The sequence below is a fragment of the Sorex fumeus genome, unplaced genomic scaffold, assembly GCF_029834395.1.
Source record: "Sorex fumeus unplaced genomic scaffold, SorFum_2.1 ptg000061l, whole genome shotgun sequence".
NCBI lineage: Eukaryota > Metazoa > Chordata > Mammalia > Eulipotyphla > Soricidae > Sorex > Sorex fumeus.
This window is the reverse complement of record NW_026606118.1, coordinates 44,512,321-44,540,309: the sequence shown is the minus strand read 5'-3', so window position 1 is coordinate 44,540,309 and position 27,989 is coordinate 44,512,321. Positions and strand designations below refer to the sequence as shown.

The 27,989-nt window shown below is 51.5% G+C and overlaps 1 protein-coding gene across 2 annotated transcripts; it reads left to right on the top strand.

Moving 5' to 3' along the window:
• The first annotated feature begins 555 nt into the window (after positions 1-555).
• Positions 556-24,289, top strand: SLC25A15 (solute carrier family 25 member 15). Of its 2 annotated transcripts, none has more exons than XM_056126283.1 (8): positions 556-681; positions 1,820-1,909; positions 4,594-4,718; positions 8,842-9,100; positions 17,239-17,376; positions 18,796-18,965; positions 20,101-20,259; positions 22,881-24,289. In XM_056126283.1, the coding sequence occupies exons 3-8, from the start codon at positions 4,664-4,666 to the stop codon at positions 23,003-23,005; spliced, it is 906 nt and encodes a 301-aa protein (XP_055982258.1). In that variant the 5' UTR covers positions 556-681; positions 1,820-1,909; positions 4,594-4,663; the 3' UTR covers positions 23,006-24,289. The 2 variants fall into 2 exon arrangements, with proteins under 2 accessions (XP_055982258.1, XP_055982259.1); XM_056126284.1 differs by lacking the exon at positions 556-681 and adding an exon at positions 927-1,059.
• The last annotated feature ends 3,700 nt before the right edge of the window (positions 24,290-27,989 follow it).

Below are 27,989 nucleotides of genomic sequence, written 5' to 3'. Positions count from 1 at the left end.
TAACAACATATTTAGCTATACTTTGTACTTTCTATATCTGACGCATACATATCTTACATCTTATATGTTTACCAATGGAGACGTTACTGGGCCCGCTGGAGCAGATCGATGAACAACGGGAGGACAGTGCCAACCGTGCTAACCATATAGAAATAGATCATACATTTACACTACAGGTGTTTTACACTCAGATATTGCACTCATATCTTAATTTTTATCAAAGAGGCATGATTTACAAAGTTACCCGGAGTTGAGCTTTTGTGCAATACTTGGTTTTACTGTACAAGATTTAGTTTTAGCCCGTCACTCAACACCCATCTCTACCCCAGGGTTCCCGGATTCCCTCCCTCGCATCCGGCCCGCTTAGAATTTCCGATGCAGGCCGGGCTCAGGCCGCAGCCAGGAGGAGTCGCGGGGGAGCCCACTGGACCCTCCGACCCGCCCCAGCCGGGTCCAGCTCCCAGTCGGCTTGGCAGGCCCGCGGTGCCCGGGCGTCTGCGCCAGGCGCGGCTCCGCTCCGGCGCGCACCGACTTCCGCTCCGAGCCGGCCCGGGCGCGGGCCCCGGGGGGCGGGGCCGGGGGCCGGCCGGGCCGACGCGCGCGTGAAGCGGCCGCCCCGCGTCTCGGGAGCGCCCGGAGCCGGCGACCGAGCGCGAGCAGGACGCGGTCCCCCGCGCGGCGGTGAGCGCGGCCGGGCCCGGCGCGGGTGGCGAGAGCGCGGGGAGCGGGCGGGCGGGCCTGCGCGTCCGGGCGCCGCGACCTTCCCGGGCGGGGACGCGGGCGTCGTTGCCCACGTGCCACCCTCGGGACCTGCGGGTGCCCCCACCGCGCGCGCTGCCCCGGGGATTCTGCAGACGGGGCTCCGCGGCCTCCTGATCCGCCGCGATCAGGCTCCTTGGCCCCCCGCGTGGTGTCCTTCGGCCTCCGGGGGTGGGGGGCCGCGCGGTCGCGTTGGGGCGCTGGGGACCGCGTTTTTGCCCGGGAGACTCTCGCAGGTTGCAGGGTCGGTGTCTGGACATTTAGAACGTGACATGGAAAGTTGCAAGTGGGCTCCTAACGGTGCGTGGATCGGATGAGCATCTCGAACCCCCCGGAGGTGGAGGTGCTCCTTGTCCGGCTGTTGAGTGGCAGTACTGGTTTGCATCGAGGCCAAGCTGAGTCTCCAGCTGGAATCTTCCTGGAGGAGTCGGGCAACCTAGTGCAGAAAGCAACCCCCCCACCTTGGGAGAGAAGTGAACTTCCCCAGGGATCCAGCAGGAATGATGTCTGGTTGGCGCTGTTGTCTCACTGTACAAGTGAAGCGTCCGTTCTGCCCTGCTTTGAAAGAGGGCAAAAGGGTCGCGCAAAGGAACCAGTTCTTTCCTTGGGAAGACTCACAAATCACCCTCAGCCTTTCGTGTGAGGTCTTTTTGCAAAACTCTGCTTTGCCCACTGCTGACTTGAATCTGTTGCCAACACTGTTTTCTATCCTAGTGATGCTACAAGTAATTCATAGGATTTGTTTTAGTTAGGCTCCTCTCAAGGGGCTGAAATCATATTGGCAACTAAGTTGCCATCTCCACCATCTCTTTCCTTGAAAGAAGAGGAGATACCCTTCTGGGAGATACCCACTGTGGTATACAAAAGGGGGAAAAAATAAAGAAAAAAGTGACTGCCATAGAGGGAAGCTGGGGGGGTGGGAGGGAAACTGGGGACATTGGTGGAGGGGAGTGGACACTGGTGAAGGGATTGGGTATTGGAACCTTCTATGCCTGAAACCCAATAATGAATAACTAACTTTGTAATTCACAGTGATTAAATTTTAAACATTTTTTAAAAGGACCACAAGGAACCACGTCAAGAGACCACACTGACCGGGCCCCGTCTCTGAGGCTCCTACTTGCCCCTGTTTTTCTTCTAAAATGAGGAGGTGGGTGTCTTTGTTTTGTTTTTCCAGATAGGTTGGAATTCTCTGGGACGAAGTTTTGGTTGGTAGGCACAGTTTCAAAAGCCAGCCTGAGTCCTGTCCTCTCTCTCCTGCTGGCTTGCTGACCTTGGACAAGTCCTTGTCTCCTGGCCTCAGTTTCCAGCTGGACAAGGGGGAGGTGGGATTAGAACCCAGAGACCTTTCTCTCGAGAGCACATCTCCCTCCTTTTCCTGAGCCTGGAGCTGCAGAGCCGGTGTCTCAGAGCCGGGACTGCTGAGCTTTGTTTATTTCTTTCCTTTCTTTTCCTCCCCTTCTTTTCTTTTCCTGCTCAGGGCTTATTCGTGACTCTGTGTTCAGGGATCACTCCTGGCGGTCCTTTGGTGACCATGAGGTGCCAAGAATTGAACCACTGATCTGTTGTGCAAGTCTTACCTACCCCTTCATTATCACTCTGGACCCTGATTTCTTTCTCCTTAAGTCTTGTGCTTTTGCGGTTGTTGGTTTTAAAATCTTTTTGTAGAGAGCTAAAGAATCTTGGTTATCTGGTCACTGGTGAAATGCTTTGAGTGGTTATAAAACTTCTTGGTGTCCCAAATAATTTGATGCCCCCGATTATTTTCAGTTGACGTCTAGGCTGCCAATTGACGTTTATCGTCTATCTAGTGGGGTCCCCCTCCCGAGAGTGGGGGAGACAGGGACGACTTCAGTGTGACAAGGGACTGTACCTTGTTGTACCTTGTGATACATAGAAGTTTCCTCCCCTGGCTTGAAAGCCATGAAGAGATACTTGTCAAATTATTCTAATCTTCCTTGTGAAAGTCACTTTTTCTTTTTCTGTCACCTTTTACATGTTCCTGCCTTTGCCTCCTTGCCTTTTGTATAATGATAGAGAAGTAGACTTTTTGCTTTCTCACAGTTACTCAGACTCCTGCCCAAGTGTACTCAATTAAGATTTCCAGGAACTGATACCCGGTTATTTGAACTTGTGGCAAGTGCCCTGAGTCTTGTCAAGCAAAGTTGGGGTGCATAAACTCAGTTTCTTCTTCAAGTGTGATTAGTCACTATATATCAGCTCCTCTGGGCACAGATAAGAAGCAGCAGCATGGTTGGTCCCACCTGAGGCCAGCTATGGAGTCTGCACTAAAAAAATGTTTGGGCGCCACATATCTGGCGGTGGTCTGGAGTTACTCCTGGCTTTGTGCTCAGGGTTGGCTCTCAGCAGTGCTCAGAGGATCACGTGGCACCAGGAATCAAGTTGGGGTTGGCTATAAGCAAGTCAAGTGCCTTAATCTCTATCTCACTGGTCCAGGGATCTCATTTTAGCAAGGTTTAAAGGCCGGGCTTCCCTTGCTCAAGGCTTGGGGGACCTTGTGGTGCTGGGATCAAATCTGAGGCTCCGTCATGCAAAGCATGTGCTCGAGTCCCCCGGGCAATCTTGCCCTAACTGTGTGCTCTATCTGTACCCAAAGAGCATGTCTATAGGGAGCTGGAGAGATAGCACAGCAGGTAGGGCGTTTGCCTTGCATACGGCCGACCCGGCTTCGATTCCCAGCATCCCATTTGGTCCCCCGAGCACCGCCAGGAGTAACTCCTGAGTTCAGAGCCAGGAGTAACCCCTGTGCATTGCTGGGTGTAACCCCCCCCCCCCCAAGAAAAGCAAAAAAAAAAGCATGTCTGTAGTCACAGCATGTGGTTATTTGTATTGGCCTTTGTACCTCACAATGGAAGTTGTGCTTTGGTTTCTTTGCTGCTTTGATCCAAACCAAACCAAGAGAATGTAAATTTAGGATGATTGCGACTTAGCCCTTCCTTTATTTAGTCCAGGTATAACATGGGAAGTGGGAGGGGGGATATGGTTCAGCAGCAAAATGCAGGACCGACATGAGTGCTGGCCTTAACACCTTAAAAATTAACACTCTTGGGGCTGGAGCAATAGCACAGCGGGTAGGGCATTTGCCTTGCATGCAGCCGACCTAGGTTCGATTCCCAGCATTCCATATGGTCCCCCGAGCACCGCCAGGAGTAATTCCTGAGTGCATGAACCAGGAGTAACTCCTGTGCATCTCCGGGTGTGACCCAAGAAGAAAAAAAAAATTAACACTCTTTTTTGGGAGAATGCATCAAATGTTTACTATGCAAATACGATTTTTAAAAAAGTAGGCACCGCGATTTACAGTACTATTAATGATAGTTTCATGTATACAGTGTTCCAACAGCAGCCCCTGTTTTAGGGCTTCTGGGGTGTCTTCTGGGGCATCAGAGCAGCAGGTGAGCATCTAGCCTGTGAGCATCCGGTAACCCTCTTGGGGACTCCCCCTGGCTGTGTCTGCATTTAGAGCAGACAGGTCACTGGGAGTTCAGTGCCCGTCTCTGAAAAACCGAGTTTGCTCACTGGGGATGTATGTGCTGTGGGTGTACTCTTTGGAATTCATTTCAAAGGTTTCCAGAAAGGCTGACATGCCTCCACTGGTTTGGGGAGAAGGGTTTTGAGGTGTGAGCCTTTTGGGGGGAGGTGGTGGGTGGGGCTGATGAATACTGATCGCTCCAGCTAAGCCGTGCAGGTTCCACAGAGAGGCCCCATTGTGGAACCGATTCCTGGCTTCCCAGAAGGCCAGGCCACGACCCAGGCAGCTGGCCTCCAGGCGAGAAGGCTGCGGAAACCAACTGAGCACTTGCTTCCTGCCAGGGACACGAGGTGCCTGCCCTAAGCTGCAGAGAGTGACTTTCGCCAGACCCCGGCCGCCAAGCGTGAGAAGATGAAGAGCAATCCGGCCATCCAAGCGGCCATAGACCTGACCGCGGGTGCTGCAGGTAACCCGGGAGCATGTGCAGTTCTCTAGAGAGTAACCCTAAAGCCATAAGCTTGCTTTCCCTGGGAATAAATCCCCTTAAAAAAGGGTCCTGGGTGTCTGCTCTTCGCATGGATGAAAGTTGCCTAGCATTCCCCCCTGTTTTTTTTTTTTTTCAATTTTGCTTTTTGGGTACACCTGTTGATGCTCAGGAGTTACTCCTGGCTCTGACTTGGGTTCGATTCCTGGCATCCCATCTGGTCTCCCAAGCAGCACCAGTGCTAGACGCATTGGGATAGCATTGCCGGTCTCTGGATTTCAGAATTCGGCCAGTGCTCGGCAGGAGCTGGAATGTGCTGCTCCCTTTGCCTCCTGCACGGATTCAATTTTGTTTTGGGGGAGGGAGGCACAGCCAGGTGTGCTCTGGGCTTACTCTTAGCTCTGTCCTCCCAGAGATCACTCCTGGAGGGCTCGGGGGACTAAATGGGGCGTTGGAATGAAACTCAGATTGGGTGCATGCAAGGTAGGAGCCCGGCCTGCTGTATTATCTCTGGCCCTGCTGCGCTGATTTTCAATGTCGTTTTTGCAACAGTTGTGTGTTTGGTTTGGGGCCCAGGCCAGCTGATCCAGCCTTGTGCTCACGAGCATCTCTCCTAGCGGTGCTCAGGGGACCCTGCGGCTTTGGGGGGTGAACCTGGGCATCTGCACGCAAAGTAGGTGCCCTGGCCTCTGAGTCGTCTCTCCAGCTCCTCACTGTTTCTCAGAGTGGGTTGCAGCTCCCTAGAGTGAAGAGGCCAGAGGTTGGGCTGTCCACTGTCCTCTTGGTCAGTGGGACATCCTGGGTCAGCAGATCAAGTTGTGGTCACAGGGCCACCTCCTGTTTTCCTGCCATTCTCTTGGTTCAGAGAGGAACACAGTGTGTTTCCCTGAACCAAAGGTCGAGGCAGGCTACCCCAGACGGCCCGAGCCAGCACATTACAGGCGCTGATAAGAAGAGCAGGGCCTGGACCTGGCTGCTGGATTGCAGGTCACGGAGCGTGCCCTGCCCCGAGCAGGGGCCATTGAGGGCTCCTCGGTTCTGTGCCAGTAACCTCCTGCCTAGAGGGTTGGCTTCCACGCTGCTGGGGTCAGGCTGCAGCTCCCCAGACTAAGTGCTCTGACTAGGGAACCTGTGAGCAGTCACCTGCCTCTGGCTGTGCAGGCTGCACTCTGGGCTCAGATCTGCCATTGAGTGGGTCTCAGCTCAGTAGACTGAGCTTTAAGCAAGTGCAGAAATATTGGATCCTTGGACATTCTTCCCAGGGGCAGTGCCTGGACAGCTATTTGAGAATCTGCTGGTATTAGACCCCACTGGCTGGTGCTGACATTCAGCATGGTCATACCCACCGGGGAGGCTCAAGGAGGGACTACACGTGGTGGGTGCGAGGGTGGGACCTCCGTGTGGAGAAGAACACAGGAAGTGGGCTGGTTTCCAGGAAAGGAGTGAAACTTTATTAACCACCTACCTTGGAAATGCCCCTTTCCCGCCCATGATAGGCCACCAGTATTACAGCCTCTGATGGTTTAACTGTTCAGGATCATTGGGATAAATTATGAAAGACTTCCAGCTAATTACTGTTATAATCATTGTCATCATCATTTGGCTTTGGGGTGATACCCCTGGCTCTGTGCTCAGGGATTACTCCTTGCAGTGCTCTGAGAACCATATAGGGTACCAGGTTTTGGATCCAGATTGGCCGCATGCAAGACAGTGCCTTAACTCCTTTTTTTTTTTTTTTTGCTTTTTGGGTCACACCTGGTGATTCTCTGGAGTTACTCCTGGCTCTGCACTCAGGAATCACTCCTGGTGGTGCTCAGGGGATCATATGGGATGCTCGGAATTGAACCCAGGTTGGCTGCGTGCAAGGCAAATGCCCTACTCGTTGTGCTAGCACTCCAACCCTTAACTCCCGTACTGTATCCCTGACCCCCAGCTAAATTATTAGTGCTCGTAATTAAATGCCTTATTCAGCTTCTCTGCATCAGGCCTATCCAGATTATGTGCCCATTAAAAAGCATCTGGATTTCATCCCCTTGGATAAGACGAGGATCTTATTTTATTCCAGCCCAGCAGTAAGTGAGAGTTAGAATACCACTCTAATTCTAGTGCCCATTTACTAAATTATAGCCCACACATTCAGAATTGGGGTTAGATATAGGACAAATCAGAAGTCAGTACTCTCTCGAAGGAAAAAGTGGTGCTTATGGGATTCCAGAGCACACACACTTGTGATTGCAAAGAGACCAGTTTTTTTTAATTTATTTTTTTTTATTAGTGAAGCACCTTGAGGTACAGTTGTAGACTTACAGATGTTTGTGCTTGGTTTTCAATTATACAATGATCGAGTACCCATCCCTCCACCACTGCCCATCCTCCACCACCACTGATCCCAGTACCCACCCACCCCCCAACCCCCCATCCTACCCTTGCCTTTGTGGCAGGGGATTCCCCTTTGTTCTTTCTCTCCTTTTGGGTGCTGTGGTTTGCAAAAGAGGCACCAGAGAGGCAATTATGCTCAAAGAGTTTTTAGGCTCTTTGGAAATCTGTTTTTCTGCCAGGGATTAATTTAAAGTCAATCTTCTTTTTTTGGTGGGTGGGTTCACAAGTGGTGCTCAGGAGGTTTTGGGGGCCCCACAGATCATTCTCAGCCAACTGAGGCTGGTGGTTTAACGCAAGGACCTGAAGCTGTGATGCTGCTAGGCCTTCTGGTGTTGAAGGTTCCCATGTCACCCCAAAATTGGCGGCCCAAGGCCACACCTAGCGGTGCTTGTAAGCCTCTGGTGCTATACCCCAGTGATGCTCAGGGCACCATGTGGTGCCATAGTACGTGCATGCTAGATGTGTGTCCTAACTGCTGTACTGCCTCCCACCTCAAGAACTGATTTGGGAGGTCATTCTTGGCTATGCTCGGGACTTCTCCTGACAGTGCTTAGGGAACCAGGTGGTGTCTGGGATCAAACCCAGGCCCCCTGCATGCAGAGCCCATGCTCAGCCCACTGAGCTTTCTCTCCAGTCCTCATTTTTAATGAGACTTGAATAACCCTGCTTGGTGGTTCTGTTTCCTGATATACACAGAGGATGTGCCTGGCCCAACGCAGGGATGACAAACCAGCAGAAGTCCCCCAAAATGCTGGCCTGGGGCTGGGATGGGACAGGACATGCTTCATTCTTCTCCTTACCTCAGACACCCTGTTGGCTCACCTAATGAGATTTAGATTGGTCTGCCTTTAATAGTCTGTAGTCTGAAAGGATATCAAGGAGGGTTTATACTAAAGTACAGTCAAGTTTCAGTCTGTGCCCTGTCTGGGTACACACCTCTAATTGGTAAGGTTCAAATGAGATGTTTTTCCACTGGGTCAAACATCGAAGTCTCGAGGGATTAATTAGCTCTGCATGTTGCCTCCCCCTTGGTTATTTATTCTTGGCTGATACCCCGGGCTTTGGAAGGGAAGAGTGAGCTGCCCTTTTAGGCTCTTTCTTCCCCTTCCTTTGATATGGCCCCGACACGCGCAGAGCACTGCGGCCAAGTCACTGCTTGCATTCGGCCTTTTCCTTGCCATCTGTGCTCTGTCCCCAGGCTGTCCCGCGCGCTGGGTGCAGAACAGAGGTCAAGGCCCAGGTACCCCAGGTAGAGCAGACCCCAGGGTGGAAGATCCTCGGTGTGCATCCCACCTTGCCATTTGCTTTTGTGACTTTGTTGTTGAACACAGCTTCTGTCTCCCCGTGTGTGTGTGTGTGTGTGTGTGTGTGAGAGAGAGAGAGAGAGAGAGAGAGAGAGAGAAAGAGAGAGAGAGAATCAATATCCAACTCTTCCACTGTGTGTGGGGGGGGGAGGGAGAGAGAGGGGGAGGGAGAAAGAGAATGAGAGGAAACCTCAGTATCCAACTCTTCCAACCATGTGACCGTAGCATGTGTGTGTGTGTGTGTGTGTGTGTGTGTGTGTGTGTGTGTGTGTTTCCAGGCACACTAGGGACCCCTGGGTCCCACGGGAAGGCTGGAGGTGTAGGGGGAGAAGAGGTCCAGCCGAGCAGAAGCAGAGGCAGCCCTGGGTCGCCTTGGGGCGGCTGGCTCAGGCTGAGTGGTGGGGGTCTCATCCTGGTTGCAGGGGGCACGGCCTGCGTCCTGACCGGGCAGCCCTTCGACACGATGAAGGTGAAGATGCAGACGTTCCCCGACCTGTACCGCGGCCTCACCGACTGCTGCCTGAAGACCTACTCCCAGGTGGGCTTCCGCGGCTTCTACAAGGGGACCAGCCCGGCGCTCATCGCCAACATCGCCGAGAACTCCGTCCTCTTCATGTGCTACGGCTTCTGCCAGCAGGTGGTGCGCAAAGTCATCGGGCTGGACCCGCAGGCCAAGCTGAGGTGGGTGGGGCCACGGTGCCGTTTGTTCCCCAAGGACTTACCGGCCCAGGCCAGGAGGTGGCTTGCAGGGCGGGCGGGGCGGGAGCACAGGTGTGCGCTTGGGAACCCCAATTTATTCCCCTCCCCCCACCCCCTGGTTCCCCACAGCAGCGCCTGGAGCACCCACACCCCCAGCACTGCCAGGTGCGGCCCCCCAAAACAGACACTGTTGTCTAGCCTGGATTCGCTGGGTGCTCTCTAGCCAGTGTTTTTGTCACACTTCCTGTTCGTTGCATTAAAATTTGTATTTGGTTTTGTCTTTTGGGTGCAAACACCCCACGCTGTTCATGACTTACTCCTGCCTCTGTTCTCAGGCACCTGTTGGGGCTCAGGGGGACCCTAGGCGGTGCTGGAGGTCGAACACAGGTCAGCTGCATGCAACCCTACCTGCTGCACTCTCTCCAGCCCCATTTTCTGATACTTTTTTTTTTTTGACTTTTCAAATTTTTTAAATTTTTTAATTTTTTTTAGTGAAACACCATGAGGTACAGTTGTAGACTTACAAATTTTTGTGCTTGGGTTTCAATTATACAATGATCAAATACCCATCCCTCCACCAATGCCCATTTTCCACCACCATGGATCCCAGTAACCCTCCCACCCCCCATCACCCCATCCCACCCTGCCTCTGTGGCAAGGCATCCCCTTTTGTTCTCTCTCTCCTTTTGGGTGTTGTGGTTTGCAAAAGAGGCATTGAGTGACAATCATGTTCAGTCTATACTCTACTTTCAGCATGCATCCCCCTTCCTGGGAGGCTCCTCCCAACACCCTGTATTTTGTGCTCCCTTCTCTATCTAAGCTGCCTTTTCCCCTAGCATGTGTGGCTGGTCTCCAAGCCATGGAGCAAAATTCCTGGTACTAATCTTGGCCACTCTTGGGTGTTAGTCTCCTATTTTGTTACTTTATGTTGCCCAGATGAATGCAATCTTTCTATTCTATCCTGCTCTTTCTGTCTCATTTCACTTAACATGATACTTTCCATGTAGTACCACTTGTATGTAAATTTCATGACTTCATCTTTTCTAACAGCTACGTAATACTCCATTGCTGATACTTTTTTTTAACCTATTTTTTTTTTAAAAGATCAGCTCTTTCTTTTCTGATTAGAAGCCTTACATAGATTTCAGGCCTCGGGAAGTATGAGCTGCATAGCCCAGGCGTCTCAGCACTCCTTGGGGATGCAGACTATCTCCAGCACCATCTTACAGGAGCAGACCCACAGGAGTCCGTGAGGTGCTGGAGTCAAAACACAGCAGAGGGCGAGGACCTCGGCTTGGGCCTCTGTTTCATCAGCAAAATGCAGAATATTGAAAGAGGTTGCCTGAGCAAATAGGGCTGAGGAGAAACTTGAAATTTGGGCATCTGAGAAGCAGCAGGTGAAGCTCATGGGGTTTTCTTGTTTGTTTTGGCGGAGTGTCCGGGAACTTTGGATCCTGGTTTGAGCTTGGTCATTCCCGGGCCTTTTCTCAGAGCTGAGAAGAGTTCAGGGATCTGTGGGACGTTTAGCTAATCCTTCTTTGAATGTTGATTTTCTTTTGTATTTTGAGTTTTGGGGGTACACCCAGCTGTGTTCAGGGATCACAGAGCCAGGCAGGGGGTCCATCAGGGCTATCGGGGATAAAGTCCAGGGCTGCCACACTCAAGGCTAGCACTCTGCCCACTGTACTATCTCACTATCCCTGAATATTGATATTTGTAAAAATAATTTGATTTTTTGTTTTTGTTTCTGGCAGTGTTCTGGGACTATTCCCAGCTCTGTATTGGGGATAAAGGAGCGGTGGGGGGGGGGGGGGTAGGGGTACTTGGAAGACGATTTGGTGCAAGGGATCGAATCTGAGCCTTCATGGGCTAAGCATGTGCTCCAACCTTTGACCATTTCCCCCACCCCAATAAATTATTTGAAATTAACGTATTATCTTCATGATATCTGAGGTCAGTGCTACTGGTGGTCTTGTTAGGGTATAGGGACTCAACATCACGGCTGACCCTATTGGAGCCCTGATACCATGGGGATCCCTGAGTACTACTAGGTACAGCCCTGGAGACTCCCAAGCACTGTCATTTTGTTCCAGGGAGCCCTGGCCCCCAGACCCCAAACAGCATGGCCTCCTCGGGCCTTGTATGGAGCCAGTAGGTCAGGAATTGCCAGGAGGAACCCTGACCCACTGAGCCCTACCCCAGATGTCCCACCACAAAGCACCATGCTTCATCATTACTTTCTCATGTATGGAGGTTTTTGAGATCATCTTGGTTTATAGAAGACGATGCATGTTTTAGGGGTAGAGTTGCACAGTTTCCAAAAGTCGGATCCCACACCAGGCCCTTGAACAAGTCCCTCCATCCCTTCCCCACAGTGTCAGACCCTCACACTTTGGGGACCTCATTCTGTAGAGAGAATCTTAGGGTTTGGTGGCCGGAGGAATGGGACAGGGGTTAAGGCATTAGTCTTATACACGGCCGACCCTGGTTCGATCCTGGCACCCAGTAAGTATGGTCTCCTGAGCCTTGCCAAGGACTGACCCCTGAGCACTGTCGCAGTATGGCTGGGCATGGTCCCTAGAGAAGTAAACAGGTTCAAAGACAGTTTATAAAAATATGCTGGAGGAAAGAGAACTAGGCACAAGCAGGAAAGGAGGCACCAGTGTGTGTGTGTGGGGGGGGGGGCTGGGGTTCGCTGTTGGCAGTTTCTGCAGTGGTCATTTGTGTGCTCTAGGTTTGGATGCTACCCCATTGGGTTCCTCGATGACTTTTGCATGAACAGACAGACAGATGGACGGGGTCTCACTCAGCAGCACTGTTCAGGGCTCTGTGCTGGATGGTGAAACAACGACAGTGGAGCCTTGCAGAGCCCAACCTCCCAGCCCCTGCCCCCCTGACACGTTCCAGTTCCCAGTGCTCATCCGGCAGGTGTGGTCTGGGGCCAGGCTGCCTGGCTCAATGCATTGGGCAGTGACAGGGTTTACAGGAAGCAACAGTCCCTGTATATCTGACGGGCCTCACCCTTGCACTGCCACTGGGTGCTGGTGTGGCCTCACCACTGGCCTTAGATGCCCCAGCTGTGGGCACAGGTGCCACCATTGCTCGGCAAGCCTGGCGAACTCAGTTCTCAGCCCTGATGCCCGTCAACAGGTGGACAGGTCAGAGGGAGGCCCCGATGGGCTCTGCAGGCCGGCACGGTGGCAGAGAGAGCAGAAACACTTCAACTTTGGTATTTTTATTTTTTATTTTTTGCCTTTTTATTCACATTCCTCATGGCTTTCTCCAGAAGATCCGAAAGTACACGTTAACATACACATGAAGTCCAAATGCCGGGAGACTCTGGCATAGACTTTCCCTTATAGACTGGTATCACAGGAAGTTTGTTACACATTACCAGGATTATTTCCTTCCTGGCTGAACTTTTGCAAGCACCGCATCCCATGATCCAAACAAAATAGGTAGGGTTTACTGAAAGGGCCTTTTTTGACATTGCAAATAGTTATGAGGGGACTGAGTTATCTCCTATGTCAACTTTGGTCTTGACCAGCGAGCTAAGTGAAGGAGCAATGAGTGGCCGGTGGCCACGCGCTGTAGATTCCCACTCTGGCTCGCTGGGTGCTCCTCAGACTACAGGACGAGCTGGCATATGGTTCTCTAAAGTGAAACAGACCTTTTGTCAGCAGCGTCTCCCTCCGGGAAGGAAGCCCAAACCCTCCTTCTGAGAGATGGGGCTGGGGGAGGCCAGTTTGAGGCTCTAGGCTGCTGTCGTGCACACACCTCAGCATGGAAGCCAGGACTCCCACTGAGTAGAAAGCAGCATTGTGTGTGTGTGTGTGTGTGTGTGTGTGTTTAATTAAAAAATTTTTTTTTTCTTTTTGGATCACACCCAGTGATGCTCAGGGGTTACTCCTGGCTCTGCACTCAGGAATTACTCCTGGCGGTGTGTGGGGGACCATCTGGGATGCTGGGGATTGAACCCGGGTCGGCCTTGTGCAAGGCAAAAGCCCACCTGCTGTGCTATCGCTCTTACCCCAGGAATGGTTTTATGCTCAGGTTTGACACCAGTTCAGGGAAATCTTGGGGGATGTGACCCCGGGGACTTGGGGGAGTCTATGAGAGGTCCTGGTTGGTGTCATTAGGGAGCCCATTTCCCAGCTGTGAGTACGTCCGTCCTGCCCGCTGCAGACACCCCTGCACCCTGTCCTACTGAGCTGCCTGCACCCTGTACTACCAAGCTGCCTGGGAAGTGCCGGCTCAGGTCGTGCTCCAGAACTTCTTAGAGCTTCAAGTTGAGCACAGAAATGTGGGTGGGGCTGTTCACAGAGCCAGCACTGAGTTGTCAGCTCGCCTGTGTTGCTTTTAGCCTGCTGGCGGCTGTGTGACTGGGTTATTATCACTTCCAGGTTTTGCACCCCTCATGGAAGTTGGGGCGCTGCTGTCCATTTAATTAATTAATTAATTAATTTTAAATGTAGGAGTAAAGTAAAGGCCCTCCCGTTGATCATCGATTTGCTCGAGCGGGCCCAGTAACGTCTCCATTGGAGACTTTGTTGTTACTGTGTCTGGCATATCTAATACTCTCGGTAGCTTGCCGGGCTCTCCGAGAGGGGCGGAGGAATCGAACTCGGGTCGGCCATGTTGGCTGCGTGCAAGGCAAACGCCCTACCACTGTGCTATCGCTCCACTGCTATTTATTCAGCCATTGATTAAGAGGATTGAATTGGGCATGAACTCCACATTAATTTTTTTTTAATCACCGTGAGATACAGTTACAAAGCTTCCATGTTCGAGATTCAGCCATATAATGATCAAACACCCATTCCTCCACCAGTGCACATTTTCCACCACCAGTGTCCCCAGTATCTTCCCCTCCCCCATCCCAGTCCTCACCCTGCCTCCGTGGCAGGCAATTTCCCCAATACTCTTGCTGTGTTTTGGGGCATTATGTTTTGCTTGAATTTTCCCACCACCATTCAAGCCTCCCTGCCAGGGGCAGATGCTAGATCATTTATTGTCCCTTGCTTATTTTGAATATCATGGGTGCCACGGCCACGTGCTTCTGGAATCCTAGTTGTAAGTAATTTGGTTCCAGAGACATTTCTGTAGGGCAATAATCCATTTTGGGATTCACTTGGGCATCTCTGGACCAGGGTTGTTGGTGTGTTAAGATGATGCCTGGAGGCACATTGTGGGGGTGACAGCCAGGCGGATGAGTGGGTGGGGAGCCAGGGAGGGACAGCCCGGCACCTCTGCAGCCATGTGGCATGGAGATTTAGTTCTGGAACCTGCATACCTGGGCCTTGCTTGTGAAAACTCTTGGTCACCGGGATTCCATCTGGAGTAGGCGGGGAGACTTCACCTGCTCCATCTGGGGTACCCCGGTGACATTGGCTCAGTATGGGGCCCAGAGAGATTCTGGTTCTGTGGGGTCTTCCAGGACTTACTGCTGTGTCCTGGCTTTTGATCCCTTTTGAGATTTATTTATGGGTCTCTGAAGCAAGGCCTGTAATAGAGATTACATGGTGGCGCAGGAGTCGGTTCGTGTGGGTGACTGCCAGTGCTTCCATGTGTATTGGGAAGTGGGGGGAGGTAGCCCACTCCAACTCCATGAAAGCCTAGAGATTTCAGTGACAAAACCCGCATACCCAAATGTTCAGCAGATTATGTCTTGGTGAGGTTCATCCTGAGATGGTTGAGTCAGATCAGGGGTATGGCGGTGATTTTGGATTGTGGAAGCAGGCAGCTGCCGGGGGCTCTGCCTGGGCAGACACAGGCCAACCTGCCCCCTCTGATTTGCCCCAGTCTGTTCAGCCATGCGTGGTCTGAGATTAACTGTGGCTTTTGATCTCTTTCTGTCTCTGAAATAAGGCCAATAAATGGGTTTGTATAGCTGAGCTGAAGGTGGTTTCTGGGCAATGCTCCCATATACCTAACTTTCGGTTCTTTAATTTCTTGATAAACTTGCTCCCAAGTTGTTGGGTTCTGGCCAAAGGCACAGTGGCAGTTTTGGGGTATCAGGAAGCCTTAAGGCATCATCAGGCTGCAGATGCACTCGCCCTGCAGCTACAGATTGACCTGTTGCCAGCACTATACCCCTTGCTACTGTTCATTTTAAAGCTCTAAGGAATTCTTTAAGATCTTTTGCAGTGCCTGAGATGGGACCCAGGGCCTCACACAAACTCTACTATTGAGCTACATGATTCTTTTTTCCTTTGTTTTTCTATTTTTTTTCTTTTTGGGGGTGGGGTACGGGGTTTGGGGTCACACCCAGAGGTGCTCAGGGGCTATTTTCTTTTTTTTTTTTTATTTTTATTTTTTTTTATTTATTTATTTTTTTTAATTTATTTATTGAATCACTGTGGGAAAGGTTACAAAGCTTTCAGGTTTATGTCTCAGTCATGCAAATATCAAACACATTTCCCTTTACCAATACTTATTTTTTCCCATAAAACCCCACCCCCCACCCCTCCCCGTCCCTGTGAGGCAGATGAATTCTAGTTAACACTCTATCCGCTTTGATTAGATTGTTTCAATAAAAGATTCGCCACTATTATTTAGAGTTTACCCCCCCCCCCCCAAATCAGACATGCTGAAAAAGCATTGTGAAGTGATTTGCTTTCTACAGCTGGGTTCAAGAATTAAATGTTGGTTTTGGATTTCTGCTATTTTACCTATTGACCCTGGAAGTATTTCTACTGAAAGTCAGATAGTTAAGAAATTGGTTTCTGTGTTCTGGAGTCGTGGCCGTGCTGGAGAGCCGCTCGTGGGGGGCAACTGGTGGCCTCGGTAGGGCGTGAAGGGCGGAGCGAAACGCCCCCCTTCCCATGAGGTTTTAGTCGCCCCCACACTCCCGGCTCATACCTGCTGTCCACAAGGCTCCCATGTGGCCGCCATCTTTCTTTCCAGAGAGGAGAGGGCGAATGGGGCAACACCCTTTCCCCTCCGGCAGACTTGATGGGCTGGATCAACGCATAGTCCATTCACTTTTCTGCTCCAAGCTGCTGGGTTCTGCATTAAGTCCTTGTGCTTCTGGGGCCATGGCCGTGCTGGAGAGCCGCTCGCGGGGGGCGACTGGTGACCTCGGTAGGGCGTGAAGGACGGACCGGAACGCCCCCCGACCCATGAGGTTTTAGTCGCCCCCACTCCCCCGGCTCATACCTGCTGTCCACAAGGCTCCAATGTGGCCGCCATCTTTCTTTCCAGAGAGGAGAGGGCGAATGGGGCAACACCCTTTCCCCTCCGGCAGACTTGATGGCCTGGATCAATGCATAGTCCGTTCACTTTTTTGCTCCAAGCTGCTGGGTTCTGCATTAAGTCCTTGTGCTTCTGGGGCCGTGGCTGCGCTGGAGAGCCGCTCGTGGGGGGCAACTGGTGACCTCGGTAGGGCGTGAAGGACGGACCGGAACGCCCCCCTTCCCATGAGGTTTTAGTCGCCCCCACACCCCCGGCTCATACCTGCTGTCCACAAGGCTCCCATGTGGCCGCCATCTTTCTTTCCAGAGGGAGGAGGGCGGAAGGGAGCAACACCCTTTCCCCTCTGGGCAGAAATGATTGCCTGGATTAACGCATAGTCCTTTCACTTTTCTGCTCCAAGCTGTTGGGTTCTGCATTAAGCCCTTGTGCTTCTGGGGCTGTGGCCGTGCTGGAGAGCCGCTCGTGGGGGGCAACTGGTGACCTCGGTAGGGCGTGAAGGACGGACCGGAACGCCCCCCTTCCCATGAGGTTTTAGTCGCCCCCACACCCCCGGCTCATACCTGCTGTCCACAAGGCTCCCATGTGGCCGCCATCTTTCTTTCCAGAGAGGAGAGGGCGAATGGGGCAACACCCTTTCCAGGGGCTATTTTCTGGCAGTGCTTTAGATATCAGTTGCAGTACTGGGGATCAAAGCAGGCTCAGCCGTGTGTAGGGCAAACTCCTTACCCGCTATCCCATCCTCCCACCCACCCCATGAGTCTAAAGGATACAGCACACGGCGTCGAGGGGGACATTTCTCCGCTCTGTTTTGGCTCTCCCTTATCAGCAGTGCTGGAGGGCGGTGAGCGCTGGTGGGCACTTGTCTGAGTTTGTCCTGCTGGAGGATGGTGAGCCCTATGGTCATTTACCTGTGCTTTACCTTGCAGTGATCTGCAGAACGCGGCTGCGGGCTCCTTCGCCTCAGCCTTTGCTTCTCTGGTGCTCTGCCCCACCGAGCTGGTGAAGTGCCGGCTGCAGACCATGTTTGAGATGGAGTCATCTGGGAAGGTGGCCACGGGCCAAAAGTAAGTCCCACTGTGCACATGCCCTCCGTTTCCTGGGGCCTTGGTGGAGAGAGTATCTTGTTTGCTTTGGGGCCATACTTGGCGGTACTCAGGGCATAATCCTGACTTTGTTCTCTGTGCCCTGGTCTGTGCTTTGCGCTCTGAAGGGCTCAGATAGGATCCTAGGGGTTGAACTCAGGTCAGATGAGCACCCTAACTGCTGTATTATCAGGTTCCTGGCTGGAGTATTTTGAAGTTTCAGACAATATGAAAATGAGGTGTCAGAGAGAGACACAGATTTGTCTAAGTAAGTAAGTAAAGGCCCTCCCGTTGATCATCGATTTGCTCAAGCGGGCCCAGTAACGTCTCCACTGAAGACTTTGTTGTTACTGTGTCTGGCATATCGAATACTCTTGGTAGCTTGCCGGGCTCTCCGAGAGGGGCGGAGGAATCGAACTCAGGTCGGCCATGTTGGCTGCGTGCAAGGCAAACGCCCTACCCGCTGTGCTTCCAGTATACTTGCCCCTCCCAATCAGAGGATAATGCCAGAAGGCTGGACCTCCCACATGGCCCTCTCAGAGTATCACGGACAGACAGCTCACATTCCAGCATTAGGGAAGGCAGGGGTGTCCTCTTGACCTGTGAGCCTGAGATCTGGGCTCCCGAGGGCCCATGGAATTCTGACCTGTGTGATGTATGTTTAAATGCATTGTTGGAGGGGTGGCGAGCATCCCTGGCTAGACTTTGAGCTTACTCCTGATGTTGTGCTCAGTGTTCATTCCTGGTGGTGCTTCAGGGACCGTATATGGTGCCAGGGAGCAAATCTGGCTGCGTGCAAAGCAGGCCATTTGTCTGTTGGACTATCTTTCCAGCCACTAAATGCATTTTAATGAAATAACGATACCATTGAACACTAAGGTGAAAAACCATGTTCAAATTGTATCAGTGCCAGAGATCCTGCCACAGAATTCTTTTCTTCTCTGAATTCTGGTTTCTCTGTCTATAAAATCAACTGCTCTCTTCTCTCTCTCTCTCTTTCCCTCCTCTCTTGCCTCTCTCTCACTCCCTCCCTCTCTCTCTCCCCCCTCTCACCTTTCTTCCCTTCTTCCCTCCCTTTCTCCCTCCCTCCCCACCCTCACTCTCTCCAGTAAGCCTCTCTGTCCATCTACCCCCTTTGTTTTTGGGTCACACCCCAGTAGTGCACAGGGCTTACTCCTGGCTCTGCACTCAGGGATCACTCCTAGCGGATTTTGAGGGACCATCTGGGGTACTGGGGAGTGAACCCGGTTCCCTCTGTGTGGGAGAAGTGCCCGACCTGCTGGATTATCTTTCTGACTCCAGATCTCTGGTTTCTGGCTGGAGTTCCATCAGGTCTGTCACGGTCTGAGCTCCCTGTCACCTTGCACCCTGTCCTAACTGTCTCTCTGTGTCTCTTCCCAGCACAGTCTGGTCCGTCGTGAAGGGCATCCTTGGCAAGGATGGCCCCATGGGCTTCTACCATGGACTCTCGAGCACGCTCCTTCGAGAGGTTCCCGGCTATTTCTTCTTCTTCGGCGGCTATGAGCTGAGCCGTTCTTTCTTTGCAGCTGGAAGACCGAAGGATGAGCTGGGTAAGTGGCAGCCTTGCCAGCACTTGGCTCGCATCGTGTCTGCTCCCTGTGGCTGACTCCATCACTGCAGACCCTGCCCGGGGACCCCCTCACTGGGCTAAGTTTCTGGAGGCTGAAGGGATGTGGTGCAGGTGGTCAAACTTCAGTAATGCCCAAGGCTGGTGTTGAAGCATTCTGTCCCAAACTTCCTCCCCAGGAGAACATGTTCTCATGTCTCTAGATCCATCTCGGGAAAACAGCAGTGTGGCCATCACTGTCCCAATGGGAAACCATTGATAAATAAAAATCCCCTAAAAGCCACCCTGCAATAAGCTTAAAATTTGGTTCTAAGGTTTAATCATGTTTTGAGAGCAGAGGAAAGTGTGGTTCTTCCTAACATGTCCTGTTAGCTGCTTGATGTATCAGTGGTGCTTAAAAAAACAAACAAACAAACAAACTCCATTCAGTACTGGATTGAAGTATATTGGATTTATTTCTGGTGATGGGAGGAGTTAATCAAGTTCTCAGGCCTGTTCCATTTAGTTAGATGACTTTGGTCATTTCACGGGAAAGGGAAGTCAGGGCCATTGGGCATTCGGCTGTTACTGGGGTGAGCAGTCTGGAGATGGAGCCTGTTGTCTGAGGGGCTTCTCCTCTCCCACAAGGCAGGGACCCTGCCATGCTGCCGGGGCCTGGTGCTTCTGCATGGGTCTGCCCTGAGCAGCTGAGGTAGGAGCCACGCCACCATGCCAGCCCAGCCCTCAGCCTCAGCCCTGGCCGGGATTTGTTTCTTCTTTTTTTTTTTCTTTTTTTTATTTCTGGGTCACAACCAGCGATGCACAGGGGTTACTCCTGGCTCATGCACTCAGGAATTACTCCTGGTGGTGCTCAGGGGACCATATGGGATGCTGAGAGTCGAACCCGGGTCGGCCGTGTACAAGGCAAACGCCCTACCCGTTGTGCTATTGCTCCAGCCCTCGGGCTTCAATGCTTGCAGTGACCTGGGAAAAGGCAGACAGACCAGAGTTGCCGTGTGTCTGTTGGGCTCTGGCAGCATCCTCAGGACTGTGCTCCATGGCCGTGCATCTTGCTGGGCACTCACTGTGCTCTTGAGCCCCGGAAACGTCACACCCACTGTCGCTCCTCTCTCTGCCAGGCCCTGTTCCCTTGATGCTGAGCGGCGGAGTTGGTGGGATCTGCCTCTGGCTTGCTGTGTACCCTGTGGATTGTATCAAGTCCAGAATTCAGGTTCTCTCCATGTCTGGGAAGCAGGCGGGCTTTGTTGGGACCTTTATCAACGTGATGAGGAATGAAGGTGAGTTGGTGCCATGTGGGAGGAGGGTGGGTGGGTTCTCCTCCACCACTGGCCTTGGCAGCACCTCATGCCCTTCTTCCTATTTCATCGGCTTTTTCAGACATAGCGTCAGCCCCCGTCTGTGGGTTTGTTTCCAAACTCTTCTCTTTAGTTCACTTTGTTATCCTTAAGAATGTTCTTATTAAGGCGCCAGAGAGAGAATACAGCAGGGAGGGTGCTTGCCTTGTATGCAGCTGACCCGGATTCCATCCCTGGCCTCCCACAGGGTACTTCGAGCACAGTGACAAGCGATTCCTAGGTGCAGAACCAGGTGGCCCAAAACCAAAGGAAAAAAATTCTTGTTAAAGATTCTTATTCTTTTTATCTTTTTTTTTCTTTTTTGGTCACATCTGGTGATGCATAGGGGTTACTCCTGGCTCTGCACTCAGGAATTGACCCTGGCAGTGCACAGGGGACCATATCGATTGCTGGGAATTGAACCTGGGTTGGCCGCGTGCAAGGCAAATTCTCTACCCTGTTTGTGGGTTTGTGCTATTGCTCTAGCCCTAAAGGTTCTTATTCTTAACCTCGGGATGAGAATTGTTCTTCTAAAGAGTCTAGAAGGAACTTCCCCCTTCTCCTGTAGTTGATGTGGCTACATTGATGTGCCCACATACTTGGTTGTGGTTGTGTACTCATTGGGGGTCACATACCTGGTTATGGTGCACAAGAGATTGTGCACTTTGAGACTCAAACGTCACCGTCACCGGGATCACACACGGCACATGGGCTAGTGCCAGGGATCAAACTCAAGGTGGTGTGTTTGCAGGGCAGACACTGCATCAGTGGGCTAATCCCAGGTCCCCGGGAGGACTAGTTACTGTGTGGACAAAGATGTGGAAGATAACACCATGTTTCACAGAGCACTGTCAGCAGATGGCCGTTGGAGAGGACCCACGGGTTGAAAGGAACGTGCAGCCTCCTGAAGACTGCAGGGATTTGAAATGCCCTCGCCATTCTGAGGGTGGTTTGCTATCAAGAATTATTCAGGAATGCATAATTCTGAAGAAATGTTTATCTAAAGCTGGTTTGGGCCAACTATAGAGTAAATCACATGTCCTCCTCATGTCCAGTCTGTCCCTTAGTGCTTAAGATAGCTTTTTTCAACGAATGGCAGGTGGAAACTTATTTGTATCTCAAATAGAGCACACACACTTTATCCAGTCCTGACTCTAGCCCCCCCTTTAAGTTTGCATAATTTTAAACATAGTTTATACAGATGTACTTTAATTATGGCTGGAGCGATAGCACAGCGGGTAGGGCATTTGCCTTGCAAGAGGCTGACCCCGGTTCAATTCCTCCGTCCATCTCTGTGAGCCCGGCAAGCTACCAAGAGTATCCTGCCTGCACAGCAGAGCCTGGCAAGCTCCCTGTGGCATACTTGAGATGCCAAAACCAGTAACAACAAGTCTCACAATGGAGACATTACTGGTGCCTGCTTGAGAAAATCAATGAACAATGGGAGGACAGTGCTACAGTGTAGTGCTACTTTAAATATATATAAAGTCCTGATCTCTTCATTAGCCAATTTGTTTTTTTTTTTTTTGCTTTTTGGGTCACATCTGGCGATGCACAGGGGTCACTCCTGGCTTTGCACTCAGGAATTATCCCTGGCGGTGCTCAGGGGACCATATGGGATGCTGGGTATCGAACCTGGGTCGGCCACATGCAAGGCAAAAGGCCTACCCGCTGTGCTGTCACTCCAGCCCAGCCAATTTGTTCTTTATGACCCTGGGTTGCACTTACGGAGAAAGTTCTCCAGCAGCCTCAATGGCAGGTCCTTGGAAACTGAGTCACAGTAAAAGACATGAAGAAGCCTCCTCTCCCGCAGGCTAAGTGTTGTAAACTAGAGTTCAGTTCCTCTGGCGCACTCCTAATTATGGGAAGCACCACTTCCCTGTGTAGTAAAGACACTTCCCGCGTGTGTCCTCCTTCACGTTCCAACCTGCTTGTTCTCATTCAGGCTCAGGGGTGTTTGGTCACTGTGGCTGCAGCCTTGGGGTCCTGAGGTGAGAGCCAGGCCTGGATCGGATGCCCTCCTACCTTGGGCACGTACATACACCTGCCTCACTTACACAGGGTCAGCTGACACACCAGGGCATGTGTCATCCTTGGGGTGTGGTGGGAAATTCACTGGAGAACCCAGGAAAACCCTGCACAGATGTGGGTGGGGGTGAGGGTGGGGTGCATGTGCCGCCTCCAGCCGGCAGCCCTGCCTGTAGCTCTCCCCGGTCTGCTTCACTGAAGGAAACACGCTGCATTAGCAACAGACTCTGGCTTCTGTGTGGATGCCCTTTGCACTCAGGAACAGGCGAACAGCAGTGCCCTGACCTGGCCTTGCCATTTCTGCCCCATTCATTCATCAGCCGGCTGCTGAGTGCTGTCACCTGAACGTACCTGGCATGTGTTTCCATTAGTGTGACGTCATTCGCCCGGGGAAGCCTGGAAGAGCCTTGCTTGTCTCGTTGGTTTTTTATCGCACACCTCCTGCTGCGTGAAGCGTGCGAGTATCAGCGTGCAAGGCTCCCAGGCTGGGCTCCAGGGAGAGCAGCTCCGTCTCTGAGCACTGTTTTGTCTTCTAGGAGTAACCGCTTTATATTCTGGGCTGAAGCCTACGATGATCCGCGCCTTCCCTGCCAACGGCGCCCTGTTTTTGGCCTATGAATACAGCCGGAAGCTGATGATGAGCCAGTTTGAAGCATCCTGAAATGTTCCAGGCGGTCCGTGATCCAAGTACAGACATTTGATCTCAGGGTTTCAAGAAGTGCAAGACCAATGTGGAGTGACTTTGATTTTAGAGGGAATTATTTTTTTGTCTTTCTTCCACCCTAATCGTAGACTTTATGAAAGGACCTCTAACACAATATGTAAAATTTGTGCCCACGATTGTGCTGCAGTAGAAAGTTTGGCTGCTTGTGGCCTTGCTGGGATATCTAGGCTAACCACTGGCCCTCGGAGCCCAATCTGAGTTACAGCTGTGTCAGGCTTTGGTCTAAACTCGTGCCTGTATCTGCAGTTTGAATGGCTCTGGGTTGTGAGGGAAGCCCAGTTGGTTCCATATTTAATCCCACACCTCATGAGGTAACGTGTCAAAGATTACCATGTCTCATGAAGATGGTTGCAAAGGATTGCATAACCCATTCCGGGTCTCGTGGTTCTTTTTAAAAATCTGCTGAACGTGCGTGTGATACTAAATGGTGTGTTTTTTTAAAAGAGTTTCCTTGTGGTTTCCTTCCTTTAAGTCTGACACATCCGCCTGGGTTTGAAAGAGAAGTCAGCTGTGTACGGGTGCGTGTCCCGTGTTCTCCATCTCATTTGGAGAAGGCATCCCGGACATCCCCAAGACGCTCTCCTGTTCGTTCAGACAGTGCCACGCTGCTTCTCAGGGGAGCGTCCACCACCACATCAGAGCATCACACTTTTTGGACAAGAGCAGGGCCTTCACTTCCAGCTTCCCCCTTTCTTCTCCCAAACAGTTTTTCAGTTCTGGGGTTCAGGTCAACGGGATGGGGGTTGGCAGGGATGGGGACTGAAGACCCTCATTTTGCCCTGACCTTGTTTCTGGGACCCGTGACCCTGTGGGGTTCTGGGTATCCCACTGTATGATCTCTGGCCTGTGGACCTCCTCTCAGCCCGTGTTCATTGCCTCCACCAACCTGTGGTCCTTCTGGGGAGTGGCGTGCCAAAGCCGAAAGGAACCCCTGCTTCCTGTCTGGGGACCGAGTGGCAGTGCTCCTGGGCCAAGATCTGTCCCCTGAGAACGAAACAGAAGCTCGTGTCCGTCTCCGCCCTGAGCTAGGTCGGCGCCGACCCATTCTGAAATTTATCTCATGGGGAGGGGGGAGTGGAATCTCTCCCTAACTCCTGGCGTCTTCCATTTGGTCCTGGTACTGAGGGAATTTTAATGATGACTATTTGTAGCGTGTGAATTTATAAAGCAATGAAATAAAAGTGATTTTATGAAGCTTTTAATAAAATGATTTTTATCAAGCCTCTGCCTGACAGTCACAACAAAAAACTCCAGTCAGTATACTTCTCACGCGTGGGGACGGGCAACTGCTCTTCTGGCCTGCGGGTGGAATGTGAGCTGGGTCTGTTGCCCCCCCCCCCCAACTCCTGAAATCACCCTCAGTCCAGGCAGCTCCCAGATAGGCAAGGGCTGCCTGGAGGGTGCTCCCCTGCCGCACTGTGTCTGCCTAGACAGCACCATGCTCTCCCCCCTAGCTTTGCCCTGTGCAGTGTCTCTGCGGTAACCAGCCCGTTGCCGGAGCAACACAGCCAAGGGTGGGTGAGGGACAGGGCTGGCACTGGGGGCTAGAGAGCTTTGGCTCGTGCCCACTTGCCTTTTCCGGGGCAAGGAAAACATTCCTCTGCCTTTTCTTTCCAGACTTCTCTGGCTGGGAGCTCTGAGTGGGGCTTGGTGTCGGCCGCCCCAGGACTGACTGCCAGCAGGAAGCCAAGGCCAGGGAGCACTGAGCAAGGGTGGTTAGCAGGTGAACGGAAGGGAGGGTGGTGGGGAGGACCCGAGACCTGGCCCGGGAGAATTCTCTCTTCCTTCTGCTTGCTTGATTCATGGTTCAGAATTTGAACCACAGGAGTGGCCGAGATTAGTACCAGGAATTTTGCTCCATGACTTGGAGGCCAGCCATATGTGCTAGGGGAAAAGGAAGCTCAGATAGAGAAGGGAGCACCAAATAAAGGGTGTTGGGAGGATCCTCCCAGGATGGGAGAAGCACACTGAAAGTAGACTATAGACCAAACATGATTGCCACTCAGTGCCTCTCTTGCAAACCACAGGACCCAAAAGGAGAGAGAGAACAAAAGGGAATGCCCTGCCACAGAAGAAGGGTGGGATGGGGGAACGGGGGGGAGGGGGGAGGGATGCTGGGACCCGTGGTGGTGGAGGATGGGTGCTGGTGGAGGGATGGGTACTTGATCACTGTATAACTGAAACCCAAGGACAAAAATTTGTAAGTCTATAACTGTACCTCGTGGTGTTTCACTAATTAAAAAAAAAACAGAGAGAGAGAGAGAGAGAGAGAGACTATTAATAGGCTCATCAGGAAATTGTCAATTCTAAATGGATACTGGAAGACATAAATAAATTAGTACTAGTGTTGATTTAAAAAAAAAGAATTTGGGTACAGTGGATATAGCTTTTCTGACAAGCTACTGAGAGTATCTCACCTGCACGGCAAAGCCTGGCAAGCTACCCATGATATATTTGATAAGCAGGCAAAATTCAGCGACTTGACATGCTATGTTTAAAGAAATCCCACTGTTCCTTCATCACTGTTAATATCCCAAACTCGGGAAGATGAGTTATTTGAAGTACTTGACATCATGGCTAAGAACCAGTTGTGAGGTTCATTGAAGAATTCAGGAGGGTCTGCTGTGGGGAATTTTGATTTTTCTTGTCTTTAATATAAAAAATCATTTCGTTTTAGGTACATTGACACAAAGGCACATTCTCTGTCTACATAACTACAGTTCTGAAAATTGACCCACAAGAATTCTTTCTCTACTAGGTTCTGGATGTGATGTGACTGGGCAAAATGCCATTCTGTTTAAAATTAATTTTTTTTTGCTCTTAGGTATTGGCTATTTTTATCTCAGGTTAATATATTCTATTCAGGAAAACCAGGATTATGAAGTTATAATAAAAATTGCTAGAAGAGTTTTAGGAGTGATTCACATTGGGTTCTAGGCCCTAAAACAATAAAAGTTCTTTTTTAAACTTTTAAAAATTTTAAATGTAGGAATACTACTATTCAGCCATTGATTAAGCTGATTGAATCAGGCACAAATAATAAAAGCTCTTTGTTTATTGTGAGCAAACCCAGGAGAAGGCAGGAACTTATAAATGCTTGAGGTTTCAGTGCACTTTGGGGGATCAGAAGGGAACCCCACTGCAGTCTTGGTGCTGGGGAGAAAGCTCAGAAGACTGCAGTGCATCCCTGGCATGATGGGCCCCGAATTTCATCCCTGGCTCTGGCTGTGGCACTTCTGGCCCCCAGCCCTGGTACACTGACCTGACCCCTGAGCTGGGCTGAGTCTCGCTTAGAGTGGCAGTCCAGCCCCCTGGGAGGATGCCCGTCCCCCAGCCCGCAGACATGATGCTTCAAGAATGGGCTTTCCATGGTGCGACTAGTGTTAAAGAATCGTGCTCTTCACAGGGGCCCTTCACTGAAGCCGCCACTGAATCCACCCAGTCTAGGGTATTGCTGCTGGGCCTTAAGGCTGATGAGACCAGCCTCTTCTGCCACGACACAGGGCCTATAACCACCAGGAGCCGTACCAGAGTTCTAATGTGGTGGAACTTAGAAGCGCACTCCTCTGGGATCTGCCAAGGCAGGCCAGGTTGGGGAAGTTGAGGCGCTTGTCAGGAAAACAAAATCGCTTTAGTGGAGCTTCTATCCTGGCAGCTGATCCCTTTCTGTGGGGTCTTTTGAAGGGCCAATAAAGGTCACCTGCACCCAGGCCGCCTCCAGGGCTGCACAAGCATTCTCAGCATTCATGACCTCAGCTTGGAACTCCAAGCTGAGGAGTTCCTCTGTGCCACCCTGGTGCCCACCAGCTCTTCTCTAATAGAAAATTTGCTCCATCCCCCCCTTCAAAATATGTGCTGAGGCCACCGCAGCCATTCTGAGCTGCCAGCCGGGGTGGTTCAGGCAGAGCTGTTGGATCGGAGAGGCCTTTGCCACCACTGGAAGAGTGCGCTTTCTGTCATGCAGGGTTTCTGGGAACAAGGGTCCACTGGTTTAACAGAGTCACAGTGGCTTCTTAGCCGCCAGCTCACTTCCTGAGGAGGTCCACTGGGGCTAAATAGTTGATAGTCTTGGCAGTAAGAAGAAGAATCACTTAAGTGAGGATAATGTCTGTTAAGCTCAGAGAGCTTAAGCTTTCAAGGGCAATTATGGCCTTTAGATACACTGGCAGTAAAGTGACTAAAACAGCAGCAGGACAGGCTCCCTGCCAGGACCACACCTGTACTTAAAATGAAAAGGGACTTTCCTTCGCAGTGTTGGTTGTGAGCAGGTGAGTTTTAAAACAGTGTCTTGCGGGACCAGAGCAATAGTACAGTGGACAGGGTGTTTACCTTGCATGAGGCCACCTGGGTTCAACCCCCAACAGTTCCCAGAGCACTGTCCTCCCGTTGTTCATCGATTTGCTCGAGCCGGCTCAGTAACGTCTCCATTTTGAGACCTGTTGTTACTGTGTTTGGCATATTGAATACATCACGGGGAGCTTGCCACGTTTTGCCGTGCGGGCGAGATACTCTCAGTAGCTTGCCGGACTCTCCGAGAGGGGCGGAGGAATTAAACCCGGCTTGGCCGGGCTGGCTTGTGCGCAAGGCGAACGCCTTACTGCTGTGCTATCACTCCAGCCCCCCCTCCCCCACCAGAGCACTGCCAGAAGCAATTCCTGAGGGCAGAGCTGGGGGTAACCCTGAGCATCACTAGGTCTAGCCCAAAAACAAAAACAAAAATGGAAATCAAAATAGTATCTTGGGTGGACTGGAGAGATAGTACAAGGGGTAGGATGCTTGTGTTAGCTCATGCCTGACCGCCGTAAATCCCCAGCATCCCATATGGTCACCTAAGCACTGCCAGGAGTAATTCCTGAATGCTGAGCCAGAAGTAATCCCCTACTACCATTGCTAGGTGTGGCCCAAAAGAAACAAAAAATAG

What these genes read in the sequence shown, in the direction of transcription:
- SLC25A15 (XM_056126283.1), top strand. Translation starts at nt 4,664, where the DNA reads ATGAAGAGCAATCCGGCCATCCAAGCGGCCATAGACCTGACCGCGGGT. An exon ending in AAGACCGAAGGATGAGCTGG is followed by an intron (nt 18,966 to 20,100) that starts GTAAGTGGCAGC and finishes TCTCTCTGCCAG; the next exon opens with GCCCTGTTCCCTTGATGCTG. An exon ending in CAACGTGATGAGGAATGAAG is followed by an intron (nt 20,260 to 22,880) that starts GTGAGTTGGTGC and finishes TTTGTCTTCTAG; the next exon opens with GAGTAACCGCTTTATATTCT.